This window comes from Hippoglossus hippoglossus, chromosome 16 (genome assembly GCF_009819705.1).
Source record: "Hippoglossus hippoglossus isolate fHipHip1 chromosome 16, fHipHip1.pri, whole genome shotgun sequence".
Taxonomy (NCBI): domain Eukaryota; kingdom Metazoa; phylum Chordata; class Actinopteri; order Pleuronectiformes; family Pleuronectidae; genus Hippoglossus; species Hippoglossus hippoglossus.
Window position 1 is genome coordinate 508,163 of NC_047166.1, and position 25,232 is coordinate 533,394.

General features: G+C 45.3%; 3 protein-coding genes across 6 annotated transcripts in view; 1 reads left to right on the top strand and 2 right to left on the bottom strand.

Moving 5' to 3' along the window:
- The window catches only part of tg (thyroglobulin), a 49,688-nt gene extending 36,694 nt beyond the window's left edge, over window positions 1-12,994 (bottom strand). For 2 of the 3 annotated variants that reach the window (XM_034610726.1, XM_034610725.1), the window contains exons 1-28: window positions 12,848-12,993; window positions 11,284-11,392; window positions 11,075-11,172; window positions 10,685-10,840; window positions 10,454-10,613; window positions 9,456-9,562; window positions 9,235-9,378; window positions 8,985-9,164; window positions 8,276-8,778; window positions 7,224-7,608; window positions 6,943-6,981; window positions 6,154-6,384; window positions 5,969-6,073; window positions 5,805-5,882; window positions 5,486-5,586; window positions 5,240-5,351; window positions 4,958-5,119; window positions 4,597-4,788; window positions 3,938-4,065; window positions 3,602-3,752; window positions 3,268-3,408; window positions 3,032-3,175; window positions 2,776-2,940; window positions 2,576-2,680; window positions 2,293-2,402; window positions 2,073-2,178; window positions 1,721-1,918; window positions 1,466-1,636 (exon numbers count right to left, since the gene is read on the bottom strand). In XM_034610726.1, the coding sequence (XP_034466617.1) occupies window positions 1,466-1,636; window positions 1,721-1,918; window positions 2,073-2,178; window positions 2,293-2,402; window positions 2,576-2,680; window positions 2,776-2,940; window positions 3,032-3,175; window positions 3,268-3,408; window positions 3,602-3,752; window positions 3,938-4,065; window positions 4,597-4,788; window positions 4,958-5,119; window positions 5,240-5,351; window positions 5,486-5,586; window positions 5,805-5,882; window positions 5,969-6,073; window positions 6,154-6,384; window positions 6,943-6,981; window positions 7,224-7,608; window positions 8,276-8,778; window positions 8,985-9,164; window positions 9,235-9,378; window positions 9,456-9,562; window positions 10,454-10,613; window positions 10,685-10,840; window positions 11,075-11,172; window positions 11,284-11,392; window positions 12,848-12,986 (4,420 nt within the window). In that variant the 5' untranslated portion in view covers window positions 12,987-12,993. Of the gene's footprint in view, window positions 1-1,465; window positions 1,637-1,720; window positions 1,919-2,072; window positions 2,179-2,292; window positions 2,403-2,575; window positions 2,681-2,775; window positions 2,941-3,031; window positions 3,176-3,267; window positions 3,409-3,601; window positions 3,753-3,937; window positions 4,066-4,596; window positions 4,789-4,957; window positions 5,120-5,239; window positions 5,352-5,485; window positions 5,587-5,804; window positions 5,883-5,968; window positions 6,074-6,153; window positions 6,385-6,942; window positions 6,982-7,223; window positions 7,609-8,275; window positions 8,779-8,984; window positions 9,165-9,234; window positions 9,379-9,455; window positions 9,563-10,453; window positions 10,614-10,684; window positions 10,841-11,074; window positions 11,173-11,283; window positions 11,393-12,847 lie in introns of all 3 variants that reach the window. The other variant, XM_034610727.1, reaches the window with a different exon arrangement.
- Window positions 12,995-17,910: 4,916 nt separating this feature from the next.
- On the bottom strand, window positions 17,911-24,573 carry cmtm6 (CKLF-like MARVEL transmembrane domain containing 6). 2 transcript variants are annotated; one of them, XM_034610765.1, is made up of 6 exons: window positions 24,387-24,573; window positions 22,821-22,964; window positions 21,127-21,303; window positions 19,487-19,585; window positions 18,663-18,886; window positions 17,911-18,534 (listed from the first exon to the last, which is right to left on the bottom strand). In XM_034610765.1, exons 2-5 carry the CDS (start codon window positions 22,932-22,934, stop codon window positions 18,731-18,733), a joined length of 546 nt encoding a protein of 181 aa, XP_034466656.1. In that variant the 5' UTR covers window positions 22,935-22,964; window positions 24,387-24,573; the 3' UTR covers window positions 17,911-18,534; window positions 18,663-18,730. The 2 variants fall into 2 exon arrangements, with proteins under 2 accessions (XP_034466656.1, XP_034466655.1); XM_034610764.1 differs by having other exon boundaries at window positions 17,911-18,531; window positions 18,659-18,886.
- A 353-nt stretch (window positions 24,574-24,926) lies between these two features.
- cpne4a (copine IVa) overlaps window positions 24,927-25,232 on the top strand; it is a 33,178-nt gene continuing 32,872 nt past the window's right edge. Inside the window, exon 1 of the mRNA XM_034610741.1 lies at window positions 24,927-25,085. The gene's annotated coding sequence lies outside the window, so the exon portion shown is untranslated. The remainder of the gene's footprint in view (window positions 25,086-25,232) is intronic.

The window sequence follows — 25,232 nt, forward strand, 5'->3', positions numbered from 1 at the left end:
AGAGACAGAGCAGAGAGAGCAGAGACAGAGCAGAGAGAGTAGAGACAGAGCAGAGACACTAGAGACAGAGCAGAGACACTAGAGACAGAGCAGAGAGAGTAGAGACAGAGCAGAGACACTAGAGACAGAGCAGAGACACTAGAGACAGAGCAGAGACACTAGAGACAGAGCAGAGAGAGTAGAGACAGAGCAGAGACACTAGAGACAGAGCAGAGACACTAGAGACAGAGCAGAGACACTAGAGACAGAGCAGAGAGAGTAGAGACAGAGCAGAGAGAGCAGAGACAGAGCAGAGACACTAGAGACAGAGCAGAGACACTAGAGACAGAGCAGAGAGAGTAGAGACAGAGCAGAGACACTAGAGACAGAGCAGAGACACTAGAGACAGAGCAGAGAGAGTAGAGACAGAGCAGAGAGAGTAGAGACAGAGCAGAGACACTAGAGACAGAGCAGAGAGAGTAGAGACAGAGCAGAGACACTAGAGACAGAGCAGAGACACTAGAGACAGAGCAGAGAGAGTAGAGACAGAGCAGAGACACTAGAGACAGAGCAGAGACACTAGAGACAGAGCAGAGAGAGTAGAGACAGAGCAGAGAGAGCAGAGACAGAGCAGACACAGTAGAGACAGAGCAGAGACACTAGAGACAGAGCAGAGACACTAGAGACAGAGCAGAGGGAGTAGAGACAGAGCAGACACAGTAGAGACAGAGCAGACACAGTAGAGACAGAGCAGAGAGAGCAGAGACAGAGCAGACACAGTAGAGACAGAGCAGAGAGAGCAGAGACAGAGCAGAGAGAGTAGAGACAGAGCAGACACACTAGAGACAGAGCAGAGACACTAGAGACAGAGCAGAGGGAGTAGAGACAGAGCAGAGAGAGCAGAGACAGAGCAGAGGGAGTAGAGACAGAGCAGAGAGAGCAGAGACAGAGCAGAGACACTAGAGACAGAGCAGAGACACTAGAGACAGAGCAGAGGGAGTAGAGACAGAGCAGAGAGAGTAGAGACAGAGCAGAGACACTAGAGACAGAGCAGAGACACTAGAGACAGAGCAGAGGGAGTAGAGACAGAGCAGAGGGAGTAGAGACAGAGCAGAGACACTAGAGACAGAGCAGAGACACTAGAGACAGAGCAGAGGGAGTAGAGACAGAGCAGAGAGAGTAGAGACAGAGCAGAGACACTAGAGACAGAGCAGAGACACTAGAGACAGAGCAGAGACACTAGAGACAGAGCAGAGAGAGTAGAGACAGAGCAGAGAGAGCAGAGACAGAGCAGAGGGAGTAGAGACAGAGCAGAGAGAGCAGAGACAGAGCAGAGACACTAGAGACAGAGCAGAGACACTAGAGACAGAGCAGAGGGAGTAGAGACAGAGCAGAGAGAGTAGAGACAGAGCAGAGACACTAGAGACAGAGCAGACACAGTAGAGATAGGTTTTGACGTCAGTGAGTCATGTTTTTATATTCTCACTAATGATGAAATTTTCTCCTCCGAACTCGAACAGGAAGTTCCTCTGCTGCTCGTTGTAGGTTAGCCCCGCCCCACAGATACGACTGGCTGTTCCCTGTCCAATCACATCCCAGTCCTTGTCCATACACATCAAGACTGACGGAGCTCTCAGCCAACCACAGAGCAGAGAACCTGAGGGGAGGGGCATACGCTCACACGTTCATTGATTGATCCCTTCTTCCAGGTCTCTCATGCTGTGTCTCCATGGTAACGTACCTCCGTTCAGGCTGTTCTGGTTGAGGATGAATCCGTCGCAGCAGGTGTCCTGGCTGCAGCCGTCCTGACAGAAACGATGAGCGTCAGACAGAGACGTCCGTCTAGAGAACACCTGAGTCCTGAACACACCTGAGACCACCTTCCTCATCCTCATCCTCACAAAGGTCTGCTGCTGCTGCCGCGAGGAAAACTCCTCCCCTGACACACACACACACACACACACACACACACACACACACACACACACACACACACACACACACACACACACACACACACACACACACACACACACACGTTAGTGATGCTTGTTTTGCTAATGTCAGTCGTCTGGTTGCCTTGGTAACAGTACCTTTCTTCCTGATGACCATCAGATCGGAAGCTCCGCCCCTCACTCGCAGTGAGCAGCTGAGCCAATCAAAGAGCTCAGCCTCAGGATTACCCAGAAACCCAGTGGTCTGAAGACACACACACACACACACACACACACACACACACACACACACACACATTAAATACATGATAATTGTGTTGTTTTCAGAAATTGTAAGATTTTAAGTCTGTGTGTGCACCTGTTGGGAGGTGTTGCAGTGTGTGTTCAGTGTGTGTGTGCTGTACAGTTCACACTGAGTCTGTCTGTTGAACAGCGCCACATGGTGGCAGGATGGGTTGGCTGCACACGCTGAGGAAAACAAACAGTAACAATCAAGTATAAGAACTTTGTGATTAGAATAATAAAATATAAACAAGAGGATTCACTTAACTTCTCTTATTAACTTTAATCACAGTTAATAGTTTCTACTTGTTCACTGTCAAATCTATAAACAAATGATAGAGTGGGGGGGGCTGTTTGACCTTGGACACAGGCTTTGAGGTCAGAGGTCATCGTCTGCAAGACTTCAGTGTCTTCAGCTCCGACAATCCGATCTGATCCAGGAACAGTCTGAAACCTGCTGAGAACTACAACACACACACAAACACACCCATGTTACAAAGTGCTTTACACTCCTACGAGTGTTAGGAAGCTGCTCTCTGATTGGCTGCTAGCTCATCACCTGAACACTCCTCATCAGTGAGAGCTTTGTCACTGTTGGTCCATTCAAGCTCCGCCCCCTCGCCACTGAAACACCTCCACCTGCCGGACAGGAAGTCAGGCTGGGCCGACAGGAAGTCTCCCCGGTCTGAGCACCGCAAACCCCGTCTCTGACACTCAGTTACACCTGACACAGAGAGACAGGTGATCGATAATTGACGAATCAGCACAGCGTCTGGATGAACGGCTCAGGAGGCGAGTTCGACTGTATGACTCACATTGATTGACAGATGACGCTCCAGCAGGTGAGGAACCTCTGGGACACTTGTTGCAGAAGCCCCGCCCCTTTTCATCCTGATAGGTTCCCTGTGCACACAGAAGACACGCCCCCTCTCTGGAGAAACTCCCAGCAGGACAAACGACTGCAAAGACACAGATGTGAGATTCAGTTACAGGACGAACGACACAAGAGACAAGAGACAAGAGACAAGAGACAAGAGACCGCACGACTCACTGCAGCCATCGCCACCGCTGGCCAAGTTGTAACCACGGGAACAGCTGAAGGTTGGTGTTGTCATGGAAACTAGCGTGGACTGGATATTACCAAGAAGTCCTCGAACTCCTTCCAGAAGTCTGGACTCGTTCAAGAACAGACCTGATGAAAAAAAATGTCAGCATGAGGATCAGTGACGACATATTCTTTGTTTATGTTTATTAGATTTTTATATTTTTATTTATGTATCCTACATGTGGTGAATTAATCTGAAAAATTCAGATTCAAGATATAATTGGTTCACATTAATCCTCCTCGTTCATTAGTGCAACAGGTTCATGGTGTCTCTGCTCACCGATGTCGTGGAGGTCAGGGAGGTCAGACACCGGGAGGTCAGACAGGCTGAGAGACCATGTGACCCTCAGGTTCACTGACTCGTCACCGTCACACTGCAGATGCACCGACGACTCGTCACACAGCAACACTGTGCGGCCCGACACCGGGAGCTACACACACACACACACACACACACACACACACACACACACACACACACACACACACACACACACACACACACACACAGTGAAAAGTATTTTTTCCCTAGAAATGTTAAATTTTGAAATAAACGTCTTTGAATATGACGACAATTACGAAAAACGTTTGTGCGTCCTGCAGGTGTGACGTTTACCTGTGTGGTGCACAGCCCCCTGCTGGTCATGGAGCTGAACAGCAGAGACTGTAAACTACTGATCTGAGAGCAGGAGGACGTCAAAGACCAGTGTTGAGAGTACGACACCGATTGGAGAGGCTGAGAGACTACACACAAACACACACAAACACACAAACACACACAAACACACACACACACACAAACACACACAAACACACAAACACACACAAACACACACAAACACACACAAACACACAAACACACACAAACACACACAAACACACACACACACACACAAACACACACAAACACACACAAACACACACAAACACACAAACACACACAAACACACAAACACACACAAACACACACAAACACACACACACAATGGTAAATAAAACAGTTTAAGGATTAAAATAAAATCAGGATAAAATAAAAACAACAAATCATTGAATTTAAATAAATGGTATTTTCGATATTAATTCTAAAAGTTATTCTGCCCTCTAGTGGCCAAAATAGATTAATTCAGTTTTTTGTAAAGGCCTTTAAAGCGAAGTCGAAACGAATAAACAACGTAAAAATGAGAAATACTCGTCTTCACTGTGATGGATGAAGTAAAACATTATGATAATCTGTCGAGATAAAATGGACAATATGATCCTTTAAAAGGCTCTTACTCTGACAGGCTCCACTCAGCGGTTTCCTGTCTCCGCCCCATTGCTGAGTCTCGGTCTCACACAGGAAGCTGCTGACAGGAAGTGTGTTGTAGTAACCATGGTAACAGATGAGATCACAGCTCTGTTGACCATTAGCTGCTGAGCGGCAGACCAGGGCACCATGGGTAACAACAGGTTCGGGACAGAGAGGACCTTTAAAGAAAGACAAACATGTGGACCAATCAGCAGCCTCAGTCAGAGATGCTGTTCCTGCAACATCCACCAGGTGCTGCTGTGATTAAACTGACTGAAGTGAAGGAGATTCTGTCACAAATTCAAAGTTACTGCCGACCCGCCCCCTAAGGACACGAAAAGGACATACGATCACAATATGGCGTCCGTCTTGTCTGTCGAAGCGCCCTGGTCCCACCTACTTCCTGTCCATCATCAGAGACACACCAACAGGAAGTGACATCACACTGCAGTGGGACGAAGGATCCGTCAGGTCGACACTGGCGACTCTGCAGTTCACACCAGCTGGGACCTGAACACACCACACAAGGTTAACCAGTTTACAGAGTGAAGCACAGTGTGTGTGTGTGTGTGTGTGTGTGTGTGTGTGTGTCTGTGTGTGTCTGTGTGTGTGTGTGTTAGTCCAGTGTACATGTTAGCTGTCCTGGGACGTTCCGTGTTGCCATCTGTATCATCTCTCCAGTCAGAGGATTCACACACCAGCCTTCAGCGCCTCCTGTCTGCAGCACAGAGTAACTACCGTCCTGAAACACACACACACACACACACAAGTATTATATACACGTAACGTTTGAAAATACAACAAGATGAAAGGAGTTTATTCTTAAATATTTCAGGATCATTTCCGGTCACTGAACAAACGTGTGTGTTTTCCTACCTCCTCACAGGTTGTTTGGTAAGAGGTGTTGGTGACATCAGAGCCTTTCATCCAACCAGAGAGCAGAGTGTGAGCCCGAGCTCTTTGACAGCGAGTCAGACCTGTAGGGAGACACACACACACACACACACACACACACACACACACACACACACACACACACACACACACACACACACACACACACACACACACACACACACACACACACACACACTCTATAATGAGAAAACATTTCCACATGACATCAAGATGTCGCAGCTTCAACACTTGAGAGTTTGTGGCTCTACGCTCGGAGCTGTTAAACGTGCGGTCTTACATCTGGGCAGGATGAGTGAGCGGCTGGTCAGCGAGTTGGAGACGTACTCTCCATCTTCATCAACACACCAACACTGACCTGGAAAACAAAACACACAGGAATATTTTAGAATTTTCTTAAGCAGTGTACAGACGTGTGTGCGTGTGCGTGTGCGTGTGTGAGACCTGTGCTGTGGTAACACTGTGTGTACATCCAGTGTCCGTCAGCATCGCACTGAGGTGTGAACGGCTGGTAGGAACGACGCTGAGGACGCAGGAACATCTGGACAGCTGAAATACATTGTTTAAGTATTTTTCATCAAACCTAAATTATTCCTTTTATCCTCAAACAGAATCTGAATCTGACTTACTGGAGGAGGCAGCCAATCGCAGAGCAGCGTAGGACTGACTCAGCATCTGCTCAGAAATCTGCATCTCCTCCTGTGATTGGTTGATTTGAAGCTCATCAGGGGTCAGACGCAGACCTTCGGCCAATAGGAATCCGTACCCCAGAGGGATGTGTGAGGACTGAGAGAGAGCGACGACGCTCTTCCCCTGCTCTCTGAACGCTGTGACCTCGGCCAACGCCTGAGAGCAGCGACCTGCAAGTTACCAGAGCTCCGGTTAGCGTGGCTAATGGGCTAGCATCTAATTAATGTGACCTTCATTGGATCTGTTAACACTGTAACTCCGCATCATGGTGATGAGACCAGGAACAGCTGTGTAGACTAGTTGCTATGCTAGCTGCTACACTAGCTGCTGTGCATTACGCAAATATAGACTAGCATAGTAACTAGTCTGACATGCCTCCCCTAACAAAGTCAGGTAAAGTGAATGGAGCAGCTGACCAATCAGAGCAGACTTTATCAGGAAGGGCGTCTTAAAGAGACAGGAGCTAAAACCAGGTGTTAGAGACAGAGGCTGAAGAGAGGAGCTGCAGCGATGGACGGTGTGAGGAACCTGATTCTGAACATTACATCATGAAAACATTTTACAGTCATAACACTGATTAAAGTGATCAACTGTATCACCAGTAATAATATAATCATATTTTCTCTCTTCTCACAGACACTCGTCAGTTTGTGTGACTGACGCAGCTTCTTCTTCCTGGTTGGTTGTTTGCAAGGTGAGTTTTGTTTGGCTGTAGAAGTTTGACTGACCTGTGAAGGACTGAAGCTTCTGTGTCGGTCTCTGTGGACCTGAAATACAACCGACAGACAGACGGGTCACACCTGCTCATTCTTTTGTTTAGATGCATTTTAAATTTAAGTAAAGTTAAGTAGAATTAATTCACAGAGAAAAAACTAAAACATCTGAGAAAGATGATTTGAAATGTTAATATTTAATTTTTCATCCTCTGAGATGCTTCTCCTTAAAACTGCTTCAACATATAAATTGATCCAAAGCAAAGACTTGTGTTAGTACATTAGTGATATCTTACAGTTGACAGCGCCCCCTGTTGGCCCAGCAGTTATCGTTTTTCCCTCAGTGTCCACACAGAAGCAGCGTGACCCAACACACTGCAGTGGTCGGAAGTCTCCCTCCTCCGAGCATGCTGGGATGTGGATTTCAGCTCCGGCCGCCATCTTTCCTTTCACCTTCAGCACCATGGCTCTCTCTCTCTCACAGCGGGTCGGACAACGAGGCCGACGACCGGAGGTCCGCGACGCTGTGACCTCCTGACCCTGAGGGTCGACACACCAGCAGTCTCCACCCTGACACTGAACCTCCTGGAAACCGCCGCTGGATGTGCAGGTGGGAACAAATACGGCCGCTGCATCGTTGTCCTCGTCAGCAGAGCAGTGACGGAGCAGAGGAGCCAGAACCTGGAAAACACCAGCAACACATCAGCGCTACGTTTGACCTTTGACCCTGTTTGGTTTTAGTAAGCCCATCTACTGAGGACTCTTTGGACTGAAACAACCTGTCGTCCCTAAAGTCTCTAAAAGCAGAGGAGGAGCCAGAGCTTCAGCATCAAGCTCCTCTCCTGTGGAATCATCTCAGCTTCCGTTCTGGAGGCAGACTCCCTCTGTACGTTGAAGATTCAAACCTTCCTTTAGGATGAAGTTAGAGCTGGTTCAGGTTTGTCTTGACATTGATTCACCTTCATTATGTTAAATTCTCTCTTCTCATCAGTACTGTTGTTGTGTTGATGTGTTGTTGTGTTGATGTGTTGTTGTGTTGATGTGTTCAGTTCCATCAGCGTCTGTTGGACTTGTGTCCTGGGAGAGGATCCTCACATGGGACTGAGCTTTATTCACTGATCACTAAGTTTCTATTTGACTCTAGTTGAGTGAAGAACAGAGGAAGTTCCTCCTTGTTAACATCTATGAGACAAACTGGGAATATGAGACAAACTGGGAATATGAGACAAACTGGGAATATGAGACGAATAACATGTGATTGATTGATTGTTCAGTGTGAAAGACGCTCAACATTTGGTTCTTTTTAATGAACTGAACTCTGATCACCAGCAGACATGTTGACTCTGACCTGCTGCAGGGAGGAGGTGCTGCTGCTTCCTGTGAGTGTGTGTTGGAGGGTGGCGAGAAAGGCGGGGTCCTCCAGCGCTCTGCTGACAGACTGGACCAGGTCTCGGTTCCTCTGGAGGCCGATGGCGACGCCGTTAGAGGAGAGCAGCTCCAGGCCGAGAGATCCTCGAGCTCCCACCGCTCCGCTGAGGTTAAAGTCCGCAGCATTCTTCAGAAACTTCCCTCCGAACAGGTTCTCCTGGAGGCGACGAGGGGAGGCCCGAGCCAGAGCCTGCAGAGCTCCCCCCACAGATGGGAAGAGACCCTGGAGGACTTCAACCAGGCGAGACAGGAAGAAGGTCGGATCCGCCTCCACCGGCAGGATGTCAAGGAGAGGCCGAAGGAGCTGGAGACAGGAAGCTGGAGATCTGGCCGACGAGGCGTCAGGAGGAGGAGGATCAACGGGTCCAGAAAAAAGACGAGAGAGAGCGAGACGACGCTGAGAGAGACAGTCAACACCTGAATCTGGAGGAGGAGAGGAAGAGGATGAGGAGAGGAGGAAGAGGCAGAGAAGTAGAAAAGGAGAGGTAGGGGAAGAGGAGGAGAAAACACGTGGTGAGAAAAATACTGATTCAAGAAAAAAGGTGAAATAAGGACACAGATAGATTAAAGGAATGTTTTGGATAAAGAGGAGAGAGAACAACAGGATGATGGAGGACGAGGAGACTCACTGCAGACCAGAGAGTCTCCAAACTGTCGACTCCCAGCATGCTCTCTGCCTGTGGGCTCCACACACCAGCACTGCCCCCCCTGCTGGCACTGTCTGGAAGTGAACGCTCCTGCGTCGTCACAGGACGGGACGTAATGATTGGACACCGCCGCCCGCCGCTCCTCCTCACAGGCCGAGGGACCTGGGGTCAGAGTTCAAGTCAGTTTGAACCAGTTTAAGATTGTTCCAACTTGAATGAATTAAACGTTTACATCTGAAGTGTCCGGTGAAGGCGAGGCGGACTCCCAGCATCCTCCTCTGCAGGACTCGGTAGATGTTGCTCTGAGACAAGGAGCGACCGGACCGGAGTCCGAAGAACGCTGAGTCGTACATGTCAGACAGGAGGAGCTCCACACCTGAGCAACAAGCACATCGTCATTGATGTCTTCCTCATTATGGTCGTCATGGGAACGGAGCATGTGACTGTGCGTACCTGTGTTCTCCAGCTCTCGACCTCTGCTGTCCGAGCAGAAACAGTACGAGGAAACCATCGGGAAGAACTTCCTGAAACCGCTGAAGGTCTCAAAGGCTTCTGGGAACCTGACACCACACACACACAATGTTATACACACAAACACACACTCAGAAAATGCAGACAGGTGTGTGTCCAGCTGTGTGTACAGCTGTGTGTACAGGTGTGTGTCCAGGTGTGTGTCCAGGTGTGTGTCCAGCTGTGTGTCCAGGTGTGTGTCCAGCTGTGTGTCCAGCTGTGTGTCCAGCTGTGTGTCCAGGTGTGTGTACAGGTGTGTGTCCAGCTGTGTGTACAGGTGTGTGTACAGGTGTGTGTCCAGGTGTGTGTCCAGCTGTGTGTCCAGGTGTGTGTCCAGCTGTGTGTCCAGCTGTGTGTACAGGTGTGTGTCCAGCTGTGTGTCCAGCTGTGTGTCCAGCTGTGTGTCCAGGTGTGTGTCCAGGTGTGTGTCCAGCTGTGTGTCCAGCTGTGTGTCCAGGTGTGTGTACAGGTGTGTGTCCAGCTGTGTGTACAGGTGTGTGTACAGGTGTGTGTCCAGCTGTGTGTCCAGCTGTGTGTCCAGCTGTGTGTCCAGCTGTGTGTACAGGTGTGTGTCCAGCTGTGTGTCCAGCTGTGTGTCCAGCTGTGTGTGTACAGGTGTGTGTCCAGGTGTGTGTACAGGTGTGTGTCCAGCTGTGTGTACAGGTGTGTGTCCAGCTGTGTGTACAGGTGTGTGTCCAGCTGTGTGTCCAGGTGTGTGTACAGGTGTGTGTCCAGCTGTGTGTCCAGCTGTGTGTCCAGCTGTGTGTACAGGTGTGTGTCCAGCTGTGTGTACAGGTGTGTGTACAGGTGTGTGTACAGGTGTGTGTCCAGCTGTGTGTGTACAGGTGTGTGTCCAGCTGTGTGTGTACAGGTGTGTGTCCAGCTGTGTGTACAGGTGTGTGTCCAGCTGTGTGTACAGGTGTGTGTCCAGCTGTGTGTACCTGTTGAAGTTGTGCAGCAGGTCCAGTTCTGTCCTGTCCGTCATGTTGATGAATTTACACTGAACCGGCAGGAAGCTGCCGTCGGCTGCGCACTGAGGAGGAGAAGAAGACGTTGCGCCGTGGAGGAGGCGACGCCCCCTCACCTCACAGCTGCCAGGACCTGCAGGTCAAAGGTCAGGGTGTCAGCAGGTCACAGCAGCACGTGGAGACAGGAACAGTGATCATACGCACAGCGATCAGGGGTCCCGTTCTGTCGGGTCCCGTACAGCTCCATCCCGTCCTGGTCCACACACCAACACTGCCCCCTGCTGGAGTCACACTGAACTGACTCAAAGAGGCCGGAGGGGGAACAACGCAGGACTGACTGCAGCTGGCAGGGAGACGGACCTACAGACAGAAAGGTTAACAGACGGACAGATCACTCAAATCATTTTCCTCTGACTGATCAAACTCCACCTTCCAGATAGAAGGTGTGAGCTGACCTCTGACCTCTGACCTCGTCTCAGCTGTTTACATTCACCTTCTCTGCTTGTGTCCTTTTTTATAAATACATGAGAAACAAAACAAACTTCTCTGGAACATGTGATGGTCATACGTGTGTTAACGTGTTGTGTTTCTCACAGTGAGGAGCAGAGCTGTTGGTTCGAGTCCTGACGACCTCCTGACCTTCAGCATCCACACACCAACACTCCTGACCCCGCCCCCTGCACTGCACAGGTCTACACACACACACACACACACACACACACACACACACACACACACACATTCAGTGGCAGGTTCATAAATCACTGTATGAACACACACACACTAATGAAGGCGACAGTTACCTGAACCTGCCGTCCTCTGTGCACTGAGGGATGTCTTCTTGTTGCTGGGCAACGGCCGCGGCCCTCAGCATCTCACACTGGCTCAGGGCCCCCGACTCCAGCTGGTACTCTGGACAACAGTGACATCATCAGGAGACAGTGACATCATCAGGAGACAGTGACATCATCAGGAAACAGTGACATCATCAGGAAACAGTGACATCATCAGGAGACAGTGACATCATCAGGAAACATGGGAAGATGATCCTCTTTTATGTTTATGAACCAGTCAATTTATTTAATGAGCAGAATATTATAATAATTATTATATTTGTCTCTGAAGCATCAAAACTAATTGTTTTAGTTTCCATGAGTTTACATTTATTCCTCTGATGTCATCAGAGGAATTTTAAGTCCACACACACTGAGCTGCTGCTCCAGTAAAGCCACAGATAGAGACCACAGACAGAGACCACAGACAGAGACATGAGGCCACAGACAGAGACCACAGACAGAGACATGAGGCCACAGACAGAGACCACAGACAGAGACCACAGACAGAGACATGAGGCCACAGACAGAGACCACAGACAGAGACATGAGGCCACAGACAGAGACCACAGACAGAGACCACAGACAGAGACCAGAGGCCACAGACAGGGGCCACAGACAGAGACCACAGACAGAGACCACAGACAGAGGCCACAGACAGAGACCACAGACAGAGACATGAGGCCACAGACAGAGACCACAGACAGAGACCACAGACAGAGACCACAGACAGAGACATGAGGCCACAGACAGAGACCACAGACAGAGACATGAGGCCACAGACAGAGACCACAGACAGAGACCACAGACAGAGACCACAGACAGGGGCCACAATCAGAGACCACAGACAGATACCACAGACAGAGACCAGAGGCCACAGACAGGGGCCACAGACAGAGACCACAGACAGAGGCCACAGACAGAGACCACAGACAGATACCACAGACAGAGACCAGAGGCCACAGACAGGGGCCACAGACAGAGACCACAGACAGATACCAGATACCAGAGACCACAGATGGAGACCCTAGACAGAGACCAGAGGCCACAGACAGAGACCACAGACAGAGACCACATACAGAGACCAGAGGCCACAGACAGAGACCACAGACAGAGACCACAGACAGAGACCAGAGGCCACAGACAGGGGCCACAGACAGAGACCACAGACAGAGGCCACAGACAGAGACCACAGACAGATACCACAGACAGAGACCAGAGGCCACAGACAGGGGCCACAGACAGAGACCACAGACAGATACCAGATACCAGAGACCACAGATGGAGACCCTAGACAGAGACCAGAGGCCACAGACAGAGACCACAGACAGAGACCACATACAGAGACCAGAGGCCACAGACAGAGACCACAGACAGAGACCACAGACAGATACCAGAGACCACAGACAGATACCAGATACCAGAGACCACATACAGAGACCAGAGACCACAGACAGAGACCAGAGACCACAGACAGAGACCACAGACAGAGACCACAGACAGAGACCACAGACAGGAAGGTGTGATCCGGTACCTGAAGCTTTGCCGTGCAGCAGCTCGGGGCCACACAGCAGGACGCAGGTGATGCACAGCAGCCAGGCCATCGTGTCGTCGTGGTGACAGACTGAGCATCTCTGCGTCTTTATAGGCCGGTGGACCTGCTGAGTCACCATGAGGAGCATCAACCAAACACACCTTCCTCCTCTTCTGCCTCCTCCTCCTCCTCTTCTGCCTCCTCCTCTGTCCGTCCTGGTGGAACCAGGAGTCCTCGAACACAACTCAGGAGGGGGACAGTGATCTGTGGAGCCCTGTGATTGGACAAGAGGCTCCTTGAAATGCAGGTGAAGAGGTTCAGTGTGACGTCTGTTCACAGTGTTTGTCTTTATATACAGTCACTGATGGTCTTTATATACAGTCACTGATCATCTTTATATACAGTCACTGATGGTCTTTATATACAGTCACTGATCGTCTTTATATACAGTCACTGATCATCTTTATATACAGTCACTGATCGTCTTTATATACAGTCACTGATCATCTTTATATACAGTCACTGATGGTCTTTATATACAGTCACTGATCATCTTTATATACAGTCACTGATGGTCTTTATATACAGTCACTGATCCTCTTTATATACAGTCACTGATCATCTTTATATACAGTCACTGATCGTCTTTATATACAGTCACTGATGGTCTTTATATACAGTCACTGATCCTCTTTATATACAGTCACTGATCATCTTTACATACAGTCACTGATCATCTTTATATACAGTCACTGATCATCTTTATATACAGTCACTGATCGTCTTTATATACAGTCACTGATCCTCTTTATATACAGTCACTGATGGTCTTTATATACAGTCACTGATGGTCTTTATATACAGTCACTGATCATCTTTATATACAGTCACTGATGGTCTTTATATACAGTCACTGATGGTCTTTATATACAGACACTGATCATCTTTATATACAGTCACTGATGGTCTTTATATACAGTCACTGATCCTCTTTATATACAGTCACTGATCATCTTCATATACAGACACTGATCATCTTTATATACAGTCACTGATCATCTTTATATACAGTCACTGATCATCTTTATATACAGTCACTGATGGTCTTTATATACAGTCACTGATCCTCTTTATATACAGTCACTGATCATCTTCATATACAGACACTGATCATCTTTATATACAGTCACTGATCATCTTTATATACAGTCACTGATCATCTTTATATACAGTCACTGATCGTCTTTATATACAGTCACTGATCATCTTTATATACAGACACTGATCATCTTTATATACAGTCACTGATCCTCTTTATATACAGTCACTGATCATCTTTATATACAGACACTGATGGTCTTTATATACAGTCACTGATCATCTTTATATACAGTCACTGATCATCTTTATATACAGTCACTGATCATCTTTATATACAGTCACTGATCATCTTTATATACAGACACTGATCATCTTTATATACAGTCACTGATCATCTTTATATACAGTCACTGATCATCTTTATATACAGACACTGATCATCTTTATATACAGTCACTGATCATCTTTATATACAGACACTGATGGTCTTTATATACAGTCACTGATCATCTTTATATACAGTCACTGATGGTCTTTATATACAGACACTGATCATCTTTATATACAGTCACTGATCATCTTTATATACAGACACTGATGGTCTTTATATACAGACACTGATCATCTTTATATACAGTCACTGATCATCTTTATATACAGACACTGATGGTCTTTATATACAGTCACTGATGGTCTTTATATACAGTCACTGATGGTCTTTATATACAGTCACTGATCATCTTTATATACAGTCACTGATCCTCTTTATATACAGTCAGTGATCATCTTTATATACAGTCACTGATCCTCTTTATATACAGTCACTGATCATCTTCATATACAGACACTGATCATCTTTATATACAGTCACTGATCATCTTTATATACAGTCACTGATCATCTTTATATACAGTCACTGATGGTCTTTATATACAGTCACTGATCCTCTTTATATACAGTCACTGATCATCTTCATATACAGACACTGATCATCTTTATATACAGTCACTGATCATCTTTATATACAGTCACTGATCGTCTTTATATACAGTCACTGATCATCTTTATATACAGACACTGATCCTCTTTATATACAGTCACTGATCCTCTTTATATACAGTCACTGATCATCTTTATATACAGACACTGATGGTCTTTATATACAGTCACTGATCATCTTTATATACAGTCACTGATGGTCTTTATATACAGTCACTGATCATCTTTATATACAGTCACTGATGGTCTTTATATACAGTCACTGATCATCTTTATATACAGTCACTGATCATCTTTATATACAGACACTGATCATCTTTATATACAGTCACTGATCATCTTTATATACAGTCACTGATCATCTTTATATACAGTCACTGATCATCTTTATATACAGTCACTGATCATCTTTATATACAGACACTGATGGTCTTTATATACAGTCACTGATCATCTTTATATACAGTCACTGATGGTCTTTATATACAGTCACTGATGGTCTTTATATACAGACACTGATCATCTTTATATACAGTCACTGATCATCTTTATATACAGACACTGATGGTCTTTATATACAGACACTGATCATCTTTATATACAGTCACTGATCATCTTTATATACAGACACTGATGGTCTTTATATACAGTCACTGATGGTCTTTATATACAGTCACTGATGGTCTTTATATACAGTCACTGATCCTCTTTATATACAGTCACTGATCATCTTTATATACAGTCACTGATCCTCTTTATATACAGTCAGTGATCATCTTTATATACAGTCACTGATCCTCTTTATATACAGTCACTGATCATCTTTATATACAGTCACTGATCATCTTTATATACAGTCACTGATCCTCTTTATATACAGTCACTGATGGTCTTTATATACAGTCACTGATCCTCTTTATATACAGTCACTGATCATCTTTATATACAGTCACTGATCCTCTTTATATACAGTCAGTGATCATCTTTATATACAGTCACTGATCCTCTTTATATACAGTCACTGATCATCTTTATATACAGTCACTGATCCTCTTTATATACAGTCACTGATCATCTTTATATACAGTCACTGATGGTCTTTATATACAGTCACTGATGGTCTTTATATACAGTCACTGATGGTCTTTATATACAGTCACTGATCATCTTTATATACAGTCACTGATGGTCTTTATATACAGTCACTGATGGTCTTTATATACAGTCACTGATGGTCTTTATACACAGTCACTGATCCTCTTTATATACAGTCACTGATCATCTTTATATACAGTCACTGATCGTCTTTATATACAGTCACTGATGGTCTTTATATACAGTCACTGATCCTCTTTATATACAGTCACTGATCATCTTTATATACAGTCACTGATCGTCTTTATATACAGTCACTGATGGTCTTTATATACAGTCACTGATCATCTTTATATACAGTCACTGATGGTCTTTATATACAGTCACTGATCATCTTTATATACAGTCACTGATCCTCTTTATATACAGTCACTGATCATCTTTATATACAGTCGCTGATCATCTTCATATACAGTCGCTGATCATCTTCATATACAGTCGCTGATCATCTTCATATACAGTCGCTGATCATCTTTATATACAGTCACTGATGGTCTTCATATACAGTCGCTGATCATCTTTATATACAGTCACTGATCCTCTTTATATACAGATGTTTCTTGTTTTATATATAAACTGTGCACGTTTCTCACACAGCATCTCATGTTTTATATTTTCACTTTTCAAAAATCAATAACATGATTCAAACTGATCAATACATCCAAATAAAAACTCTGACATTTATTCTTTGAAAATCTGTTTATTACACGACAGAAAAAATACTGATCAGAGAAATTGTAGATTTTCTGTGTATAAATTATAAAAACATTTTTCTCTCTTCCAAAATAAACTTGGTTTGGTCGTGAACATGAATCATGTTGAAATATAAAAAACTTTTCTGGATTGTCTGACTTACATGAAATAGAAAATAATATTTTTAAAAAGGTTCCAGTATATTCAAGGTTTTATTTTACAGTTGTCATTGATTGGTTCCAGTAAATATACAGAGTCAAAGGTAAAACATGAACAATATAATAAGTGTCACACCTCAGATTTCCTGCTCCATCAATTAAACCCTGAATTAATCATCTTAACACGTCTGATTTAAAGTTAATTTTCACTTTCAATTCTGTCTTCTGAAATTCTGGAATTTAAATAAAACTAAAAAACAAGAGGAAACCTGTGACCTCTTGAAGGAACGCAAAGACAAACACTTGTTAAAACTTCACTGGTGGGTTTCAGTTGCATAAAAGTTAAAATATGAACAAAGACATTTTTTTGTTGTGACTAAAGTGTAAAATCACTTTAGTCTGATTCGAGTCGTTCACTGGCTCCTTCACCCAAAATGTTCAAATCCTTTTGAAACTTTCCACCTGGAACAAACAAACCTGATCATAGAAAATTCAAACAAAACTCTGTTCTGGATAATTCAGACTAAATTAATCAAACATTCATTCCTTCATTCAAACTAAATTCAGACTCAAATATTATCTCAGAAATCAACAGACCAGTGAAACAGAACATTTCACATCAACATCCGACTGAAAACAAACAACTAAAGTTTAAATCGATAAAATTCAGACAGAATGACAAACAGCTGGATTCCTCGTTCGATTCATATTTAGAAATTATTTATATTTGCGACAAAACATCAACATTTCCTTCATAAAAAGAGAATAAAGTTTTTAAGACAATAAAAATCAGTTAGAACAAGATGAAGAAAAGACTAAAAAAAAATCTCTTAACAAGTTAAAAATATTAAACATTTAAAATAAAGAAACTTTTATACGTACGAAGGTGAAATTAGAAATAAAGACCAGATCTGACGCACTTCAAATCAAAATGAGTTTAAACTTTTAAATTCTGAGTTTAGTGACAGATTTTCTTCCGTAGGTTCGTTAGACGACAGCAGCTCGAAACGTAAAGAACCTCGTGTGTGCGATGTCACTTCAGCTGCTTCATTTCATTTTCATTTTTCAACGTTTCCGTTAGAGCAGCGACAGCAAACGTGATATGTGACTCACTTCCTGTTTCCTGATCAGTTATGGCACCGTGTGTGAGATTGACCTTCTGTGTAAAGAGCCTTGAGATAATGTTGATTATGATTTGCTGCTACACAAATAAAATTGAACTGAACTGATTGGCTGATCTTGATTAATAAGTGAATTGCAGAAGCCTGACGACAAACAGCTCCCTCTGCTGGACACTTCTTATCATCGACGTCTTGTGGCGTGCTGTGAACTCGTCCGGTAACAGGTTGAAAAACGTCTTTTCTCTAAATCATCAGAAAAACACAACCAGTCGACCTTTTCTTCTCTAAATGTTTCATTTGAAATATTTTTCCTTGTGTGACGTGAAAGTTTCATATTGACTTTTATACAAATGAGCAACAGTTTAACTAAAGTTGAAAAACGTTCAGTTTTATGACCGATTTGCTGTAAAGCAGAACATTTAGTGGTTGCATGGTTTTAGTGTCGTTCCTCCTGGTCACACTCTGCACTGTGAGTCCTTGATTATCGGAAGATTGATCCAATTGTAAAACAAAGTTTCCTCAACTCTGAACGACTAAAAACTGGATTTGAATTTATTTCAGAAAAACGTCAAGTCGACCACCTGCCGCTCCGGTCGCCACATTAAAAGGAGTAGTGTGTAAAATAAGCTCTGAACGCATTGAACACACATTAAAACTCATTCTGCCGCGTTGAGTTTCTCCGTCTCCACTTGAGGCTCCCCCCCCGCGGGGCTGCCGCCACCGGACTGCGGCTTCTGAAAAGGAAATCCGCTGGTTCTGTAAAAGAAGAAGAGGTCCACGAAGAACGCCGACATCGCCATGAAACCAAACACCTGGAGGAGGAGGAAAATACAACCAGGTTAATGCAGAGATTCTTAAGAAAGAAAGAAAAGGAGGAGGAGAGAAAGAAAAGAAGAACTGCAGAGGAGACGAGGAAACAGCCAAGGAAAGGAGACTCGGCCAATAGGAGGGAGGAAAAGAAACAGTTAAGTTAAGAGAGGGAAAGAAAGAAGGAGGTGTCGAATAAAATCAGGAGATAAGAAAGAAAACAAGTGGACAGAGAAGGAGGTAGAGAAGGAAAGACAGGAGAGGTAGGAGGCAAGGAAGCAATGAGGAAGAAGGAGGATATGAAGAGACAGGGATGAAAGTAGCAAAAGAAAGACTGAGGTAGGAGAGGAAACAAGGAGCTAGGAGAGTAAAAGAACAAACAATGAGGAACAGAGGAGGTAGGAAAGGAAAGAAGGTGACAGGGAATGACAGAAAGAGGTAGAGGAAGAAAAAGGAGGTGAGAAATTACATGAGGAGTTGGCGAAGGTATGAAAGGGAAAAATGTGTCTAGAAAAGGGAGGAACAATAGAAGGAAAAGAAGAAAGGAAGCAGTCAAGGAGAGGAGGAGGTAGGAAAGGAGGAGAAAAGGAGATATAGTGTCTCACCACAGCACTTTTCTCCAGATTCGTTCCGTTGTTGTCCGCCGCAAAAATGATGGAGGAGACGAGAAACAAGAAGGCGATGAGGGAGGTGTACCAGAAGTCCTGCAGAGAGGAGGGGGAGGGCGGGGGGGAGAAGGGAGAAACAGGAGGAGGGGGGGGGGAGAAGGGAGAAGGAGGAGAAGGGAGAAGGAGGAGGAGAAGGAGGAGGAGAAGGAGGGGGAGGGAGAAGAGAAGGAGGAGAGTTTTGAAAGATTCTAAAACTTCTGGTAGAAAGTAACTCCTGATGAATCGAACCCTCCTTCGGTCTGAAGAACTCAAACTTCTACAAAACAAACTGGTGACGTAAACAAACACTGAAAACAAACATGGCCGACAGTCGTTTCCACAAATATTAGATTGGTAAATTAGTGTGAATGCCACAGATCAGGGTTAGGGGTCAGGGTTCACCCGTCTGACGGTGGAGACATGCCGTGGGGGGGGTGCTGTGTTCCCGGCTGTAGAAGCTACGATGAGGCCAAATCTATGGGCGTCGTGTTCCACGGTCTACCGACCAGAGACCCGCAGCGCTGCAGGACGTGGCTGGCCGCCATCAGGAGCCCCCGGTACCACCAGCACACCCCGGTGTCCCGGTACAGCGGCGTCCGGGGGTGCAGCCTGCACTTCACACCGGAGGACTACGAGGAGGACTACCGGGCGAAGATACTCAACGTCCCGCCCAAACCCACGCTAAAGAGCGGGGCTGTGCCCTCAGTGTTCCCCGGGGGAGAGCAGCGAGAGCCCGGCCACGCCCCGGGCCCCCGGGCCCCCGGGCCCCCGGCCCCCCGGCCCCAAAGAGAAGCAGAGCCGGGGCTCAGGTACATGTGGAACCGGCTCGGTTATTATTGTTATTCATGTAATTAGTATAAGTTATAACCATTAGACTTTAAACTCTGAGTCCAGTTCGTCAGATCCACACCGGAACTGGGTCAATGATCACATGACCATTGTTATTTACCACAGACACTAAATAAAGATGGATGACACCAGAAATGAAGCCAAAATATCTCAGACACAGCCATCTTGTGGTGATGACGTCATTTGCAGTCAGGCTGCGTTCATAAAGTCTAAATCATCTCCTTTCCTAACCACTAAATCATCTCCTTTCCTAACCATTAAATCATCTCCTTTCCTAACCATTAAATCATCTCCTTTCCTAACCACTAAATCATCTCCTTTCCTAACCATTAAATCATCTCCTTTCCTAACCATTAAATCATCTCCTTTCCTAACCACTAAATCATCTCCTTTCCTAACCACTAAATCATCTCCTTTCCTAACCACTAAATCATCTCCTTTCCTAACCACTAAATCATCTCCTTTCCTAACCACTAAATCATCTCCTTTCCTAATCACAGAAAATCAGCAAATCATCCCATGAGAATAATTGAAACTTTGAGAATTATAGATTTTCTGTTAAATCAGCTTTGATGAACAGTTTGTTCAGATTAGGACGAAGTGGATTGAAAACTGTTTTAAGTGGAACTATTCCTTCACTGATCTCAGCAGGAGCTCAGGTTCAGAGTTAGTTTGGATGGAACCAACAGAACAAGTCGGAGTCTGGATCTTCTCCATCCTCCTCATATTAAACGTGGAGCAGCTCTTACCAGACTTGCCCAGCAGGCGACGCCGACCCTGGCGTGCAGGGTGGTGGAGAGGAGGACGAGCAGCAGCAGGGTGAAGAGGAACGCCGTGCAGCTGACAAACTCAAAGAAGTAGAGGGCGAAGCAGCTGTTACAGCTGCTGACCACCTCCTCCAGGATGAAGGCCACGAAGGAGAAGATCTGACGGGAAACGAAGAACATCAGGTCACAAACATCTGGCGGCAGTGACCCTTTCTCCCACAGGCCGTTTCACTGAGTAAAACTAAAATCAGCAGAGGAGACAGTTTCAGAACATGATATTGAGACAGAAACGATTATAAATCTGCTGATTATCGGTAAAATTATTGAAAATAGGAGGAAATTATGAAAAATTATCCATCACTGTTTCCTAAATTTGAACACCAGAAAATATGAAGTTTCTGCACATGTCAGTGCACGTCACACTGTTGAGGTCCGTTAGAGGCCGCCTCCTTCGTCGGCCCCTCACCCCCCCGGACCTGTCCAGAAGCCGAACACACCGGGAGAGGCAGCGTCCACTTTGTCTTCTTCACACGAGAAACAACTTTAAATCAGGATCAACGATTCTCCTCTGTCTTTTAGGAAATCGGAAAATGACCAATTGTTGATTCTGCTCTTAATGTTTACTCTTATTTGTTGTTTTTATTCTCTATTTCCATCTAAACGTGTGTGTGTGTGTGTGTGTGTGTGTGTGTGTGTGTGTGTGTGTGTGTGAGTGTCTGTCTGTCTGTCTGTCTGTCTGTCTGTGCTTTTCCTTGTAAAAATTCTAGAAATTTAAATTACGGGTGTAACTGTGACATCATTTCACAACATTTACTTACGTTTTACAAATCAAACAATCTATTAACTTATTGACAAGTAATATAGTTGTTATAGTGCAGTGTCTCTGCGCTGTGTGTTTGGATCATGTGGTGAAACAAACTGGGCCACTGGGTTTTATTATTGGAACGTGTCAGTATATAAAAACTCTGTTTCCCTGAAACTGAGACAAACCCTGAGCCACAGAGTGAAATCAGAGCGTCTGACGTCAGAGGTGTGAAACGCACACTGAGCTGGTAGCAGGTTTGCAGCATCATGGCTACAGTTTAATTCCCATCGCATACTTCAGGTTTTCATCAGGGGGTCGAGTATCAACCGTCAGTGACGTCACCGGCTGGTTCGTCAGCTGCTGCTCTGGAGCCTCAGTTTGACATGTCGTCCTGCGCCATCTTGGTTGTTTGAAACCAGAAGTAACCATATTTGGAGGAGCAGGGGTGGAGCCTGACTGAGCTGGAGGACACGCCCACCTACACCTGCCATCATTTAGTTTTTCTACATTGTCTCAATGAAACCATGATAACAGAGGCATCATGGGAAGGTCAACCTGAACATCCGCTTTTTCTGAGCTCCTGCTCCCGTTAAATGTTGCAACAGCAGCTCAGAGATCTGCTAACGACAGCTCTGCTACACTTTCACTTCCCAGTACACACACACACACACACACACACACACACACACACACACACACACACACACACACACACACACACACACACACACACACACACACACACACACACACACACACACACACACACACACACACACACGATGAAGCAACAGGTCCTGACTCAGCTGTATGTGTTTGAATGAAACAAACAGAATCAGAAATACAACAGTTTCAGGATCTTTGAACTCACCACTTCAATGACTTTGACCACGAAGCGGCGTTTGTCCAGACGCTCCGATGGAACCTGGAACCAGGAAGATTTGGGGTTCGGAGCCGTCGTGACGGAATAAACTTCAGACGCCATGATGGAGCTGAGACACAACAGAGAGAGTTCCTGTGTCACAGGACGACACATGATGTCAGAGCGAGATGGTTGAACGTGATGTCAGAAACCATGTTTCCTGAAGGTCATCATGTGTTTGTCCTGAACCAAAGACAGCTAGCTGCTACACATCTGTGGTTGTCTTTATGTATCGTCTCTGCTAGCAGCTAGCAGCTAGCAGCCAGGCTGATAAACCTAAAATGATTCTTTTTGTGTGTAAATGTTTAATATCAACAATGTGTTTGTGTTGGTGGAGGAAATAATGTGAACGTCACACAACAACAACACAAACAGGAGTAAACCTGCAGCTCCGATCCACTCGGCACCAACACTGAACTATTTAAACCCTAAAACACGAGAAACTCACACTCAGGTCCAAAGAGTCCAGAGTGGTTCTTCGGTCAGGAAGACATTACATGTGGACACGCTGTCCTTCCACTAAAATGTCCATTCTGACAGTAGAGGAATAGGAAGATGTCACATGGCAGCGACACATACCACAGGCTTCAGTGTCAGAGCAACACAACACGGACTGTGCAGCACAAACACCAGTTCTCAATCTGCGACTCAGTTCTTGTTCTGTGAAACTCTACAACAGTTCATTTTAAGATCGAAAACACTGAACATCTTCACATTTCAAAGAATATTTGTATATTTTATTAAAACTCCTGAAAACCTTTGTCATGTGTGTACCTGGAAGTAAATCTACTCAAGTAAAGTGACAAATGTACTCAAGTACAGTAAATAAGTAAAGGTACTTATTTAAATTTAAAGGTACTTATTTAAATTTAAAGGTACTTATTTAAATTTAAAGGTACTTATTTACTGCCCATCACTGCAGGTGACGTCCAGGTGAAGTGTCAGAGGCAGTGAACTTATAAGATGTGGATAGTTCATGAAAGTAAAAGTGTGAGTGAGTGAGTGAGTGAGTGTGTGAGTGTGTGTGTGTGTGAGTGAGTGAGTGTGTGTGTGTGTGAGTGTCTGAGTGTGTGTGTGAGAGTGTGTGTGTGTGTGAGTGAGTGAGTGAGTGAGTGTGTGAGTGTGTGAGTGTGTGTGTGTGAGAGTGTGTGTGTGTCTGAGTGTGTGTGTGAGAGTGTGTGTGTGTGTGTGTGTGTGAGTGAGTGAGTGAGTGAGTGAGTGAGTGAGTGTGTGTGTGTGTGTCTGAGTGTGTGTGTGTGTGAGTGAGTGAGTGAGTGAGTGAGTGTGTGTGTGTGTGTGTGTCTGAGTGTGTGTGTGTGTGTGTGTGTCTGAGTGAGTGTGTGTGTGTGATGTTCTAATAACTCACATGTGAACGTTTTAATGGATAAAACGTCACTTTAGAAAAGAGCCGATGTTAAATGTTATAATTTAGAGTTTGATCGGTTTCCTCTCATGACAGAAACGACTCAGCGGAGCGGAAGTCACATGAAATAAAATAAGAGTTGGTGAACTCACGTTGGATCAGGAAACAAAGTTCACACTCGTCGCTTCGCGTCTCTTCAAACTTCTTCAAACTTCTTCAAACTTCTTCAAACTTCTTCACGATGATTCTGAGGAAACAAACTTCTTCAAACTTCCGCATTTAACGACTTTCTCTCCTCTCTCCTCACTTCCGGTTTCAGCTTTTCAAACTAAAGTTGTTCCGGCAGCTCATCACAGTTTCTGTCCCGTTTTATTTTATTATAATATTTAAGTTTGAATCTGAATCCCGTAGTTTTTTTATTTGAGGTAAAATAATCAGATTCAGCTTTCTTTAAAAAATAAACAATGATTTTCATGTGTTTCTGTGTTCAGGTGATTTAATAACAATAACAATAAGTGTCTCCCGCTCCTTCGTGTTTCTCCGTCGATGTGGTCGTCGCTCCTCCTCCGGCTCTCCTCCCCGGCCTGTGCTCCCTGTGCTCGGCCGGCAGGGGGCGCTGCAGCCCGCTGCCTCTCTCCGTGTCTCCTCCTCCCCGGTGTGTGTGTGAGGCTTCCCCCGCTATAAAGGCGTGAGAGGCGGCTGCAGGCTGCAGAGGCTCCGGCAGCCACAGGAGGAGGTGGAGGAGGAGCAGGAGGAGCAGGAGGAGCAGGAGGAAGAAGATGAAGATGAAGATGAAGCGGAGCTGAATCCGGAAACTTTCTGATGCTTCTTCTCTCTGAGGCTGTGAGCAGGTAAAACGCTTTCTGTGACTTCTGTCATCTCACATGGACTTCATCTGATCCCATCATGTTTCTGCATGTGTGACAGAGAACTGGAGTCAGAACATGGTTCAGGACATGTTAGAGACATGTTAGAGACAGAGAACTGGAGTCAGAACA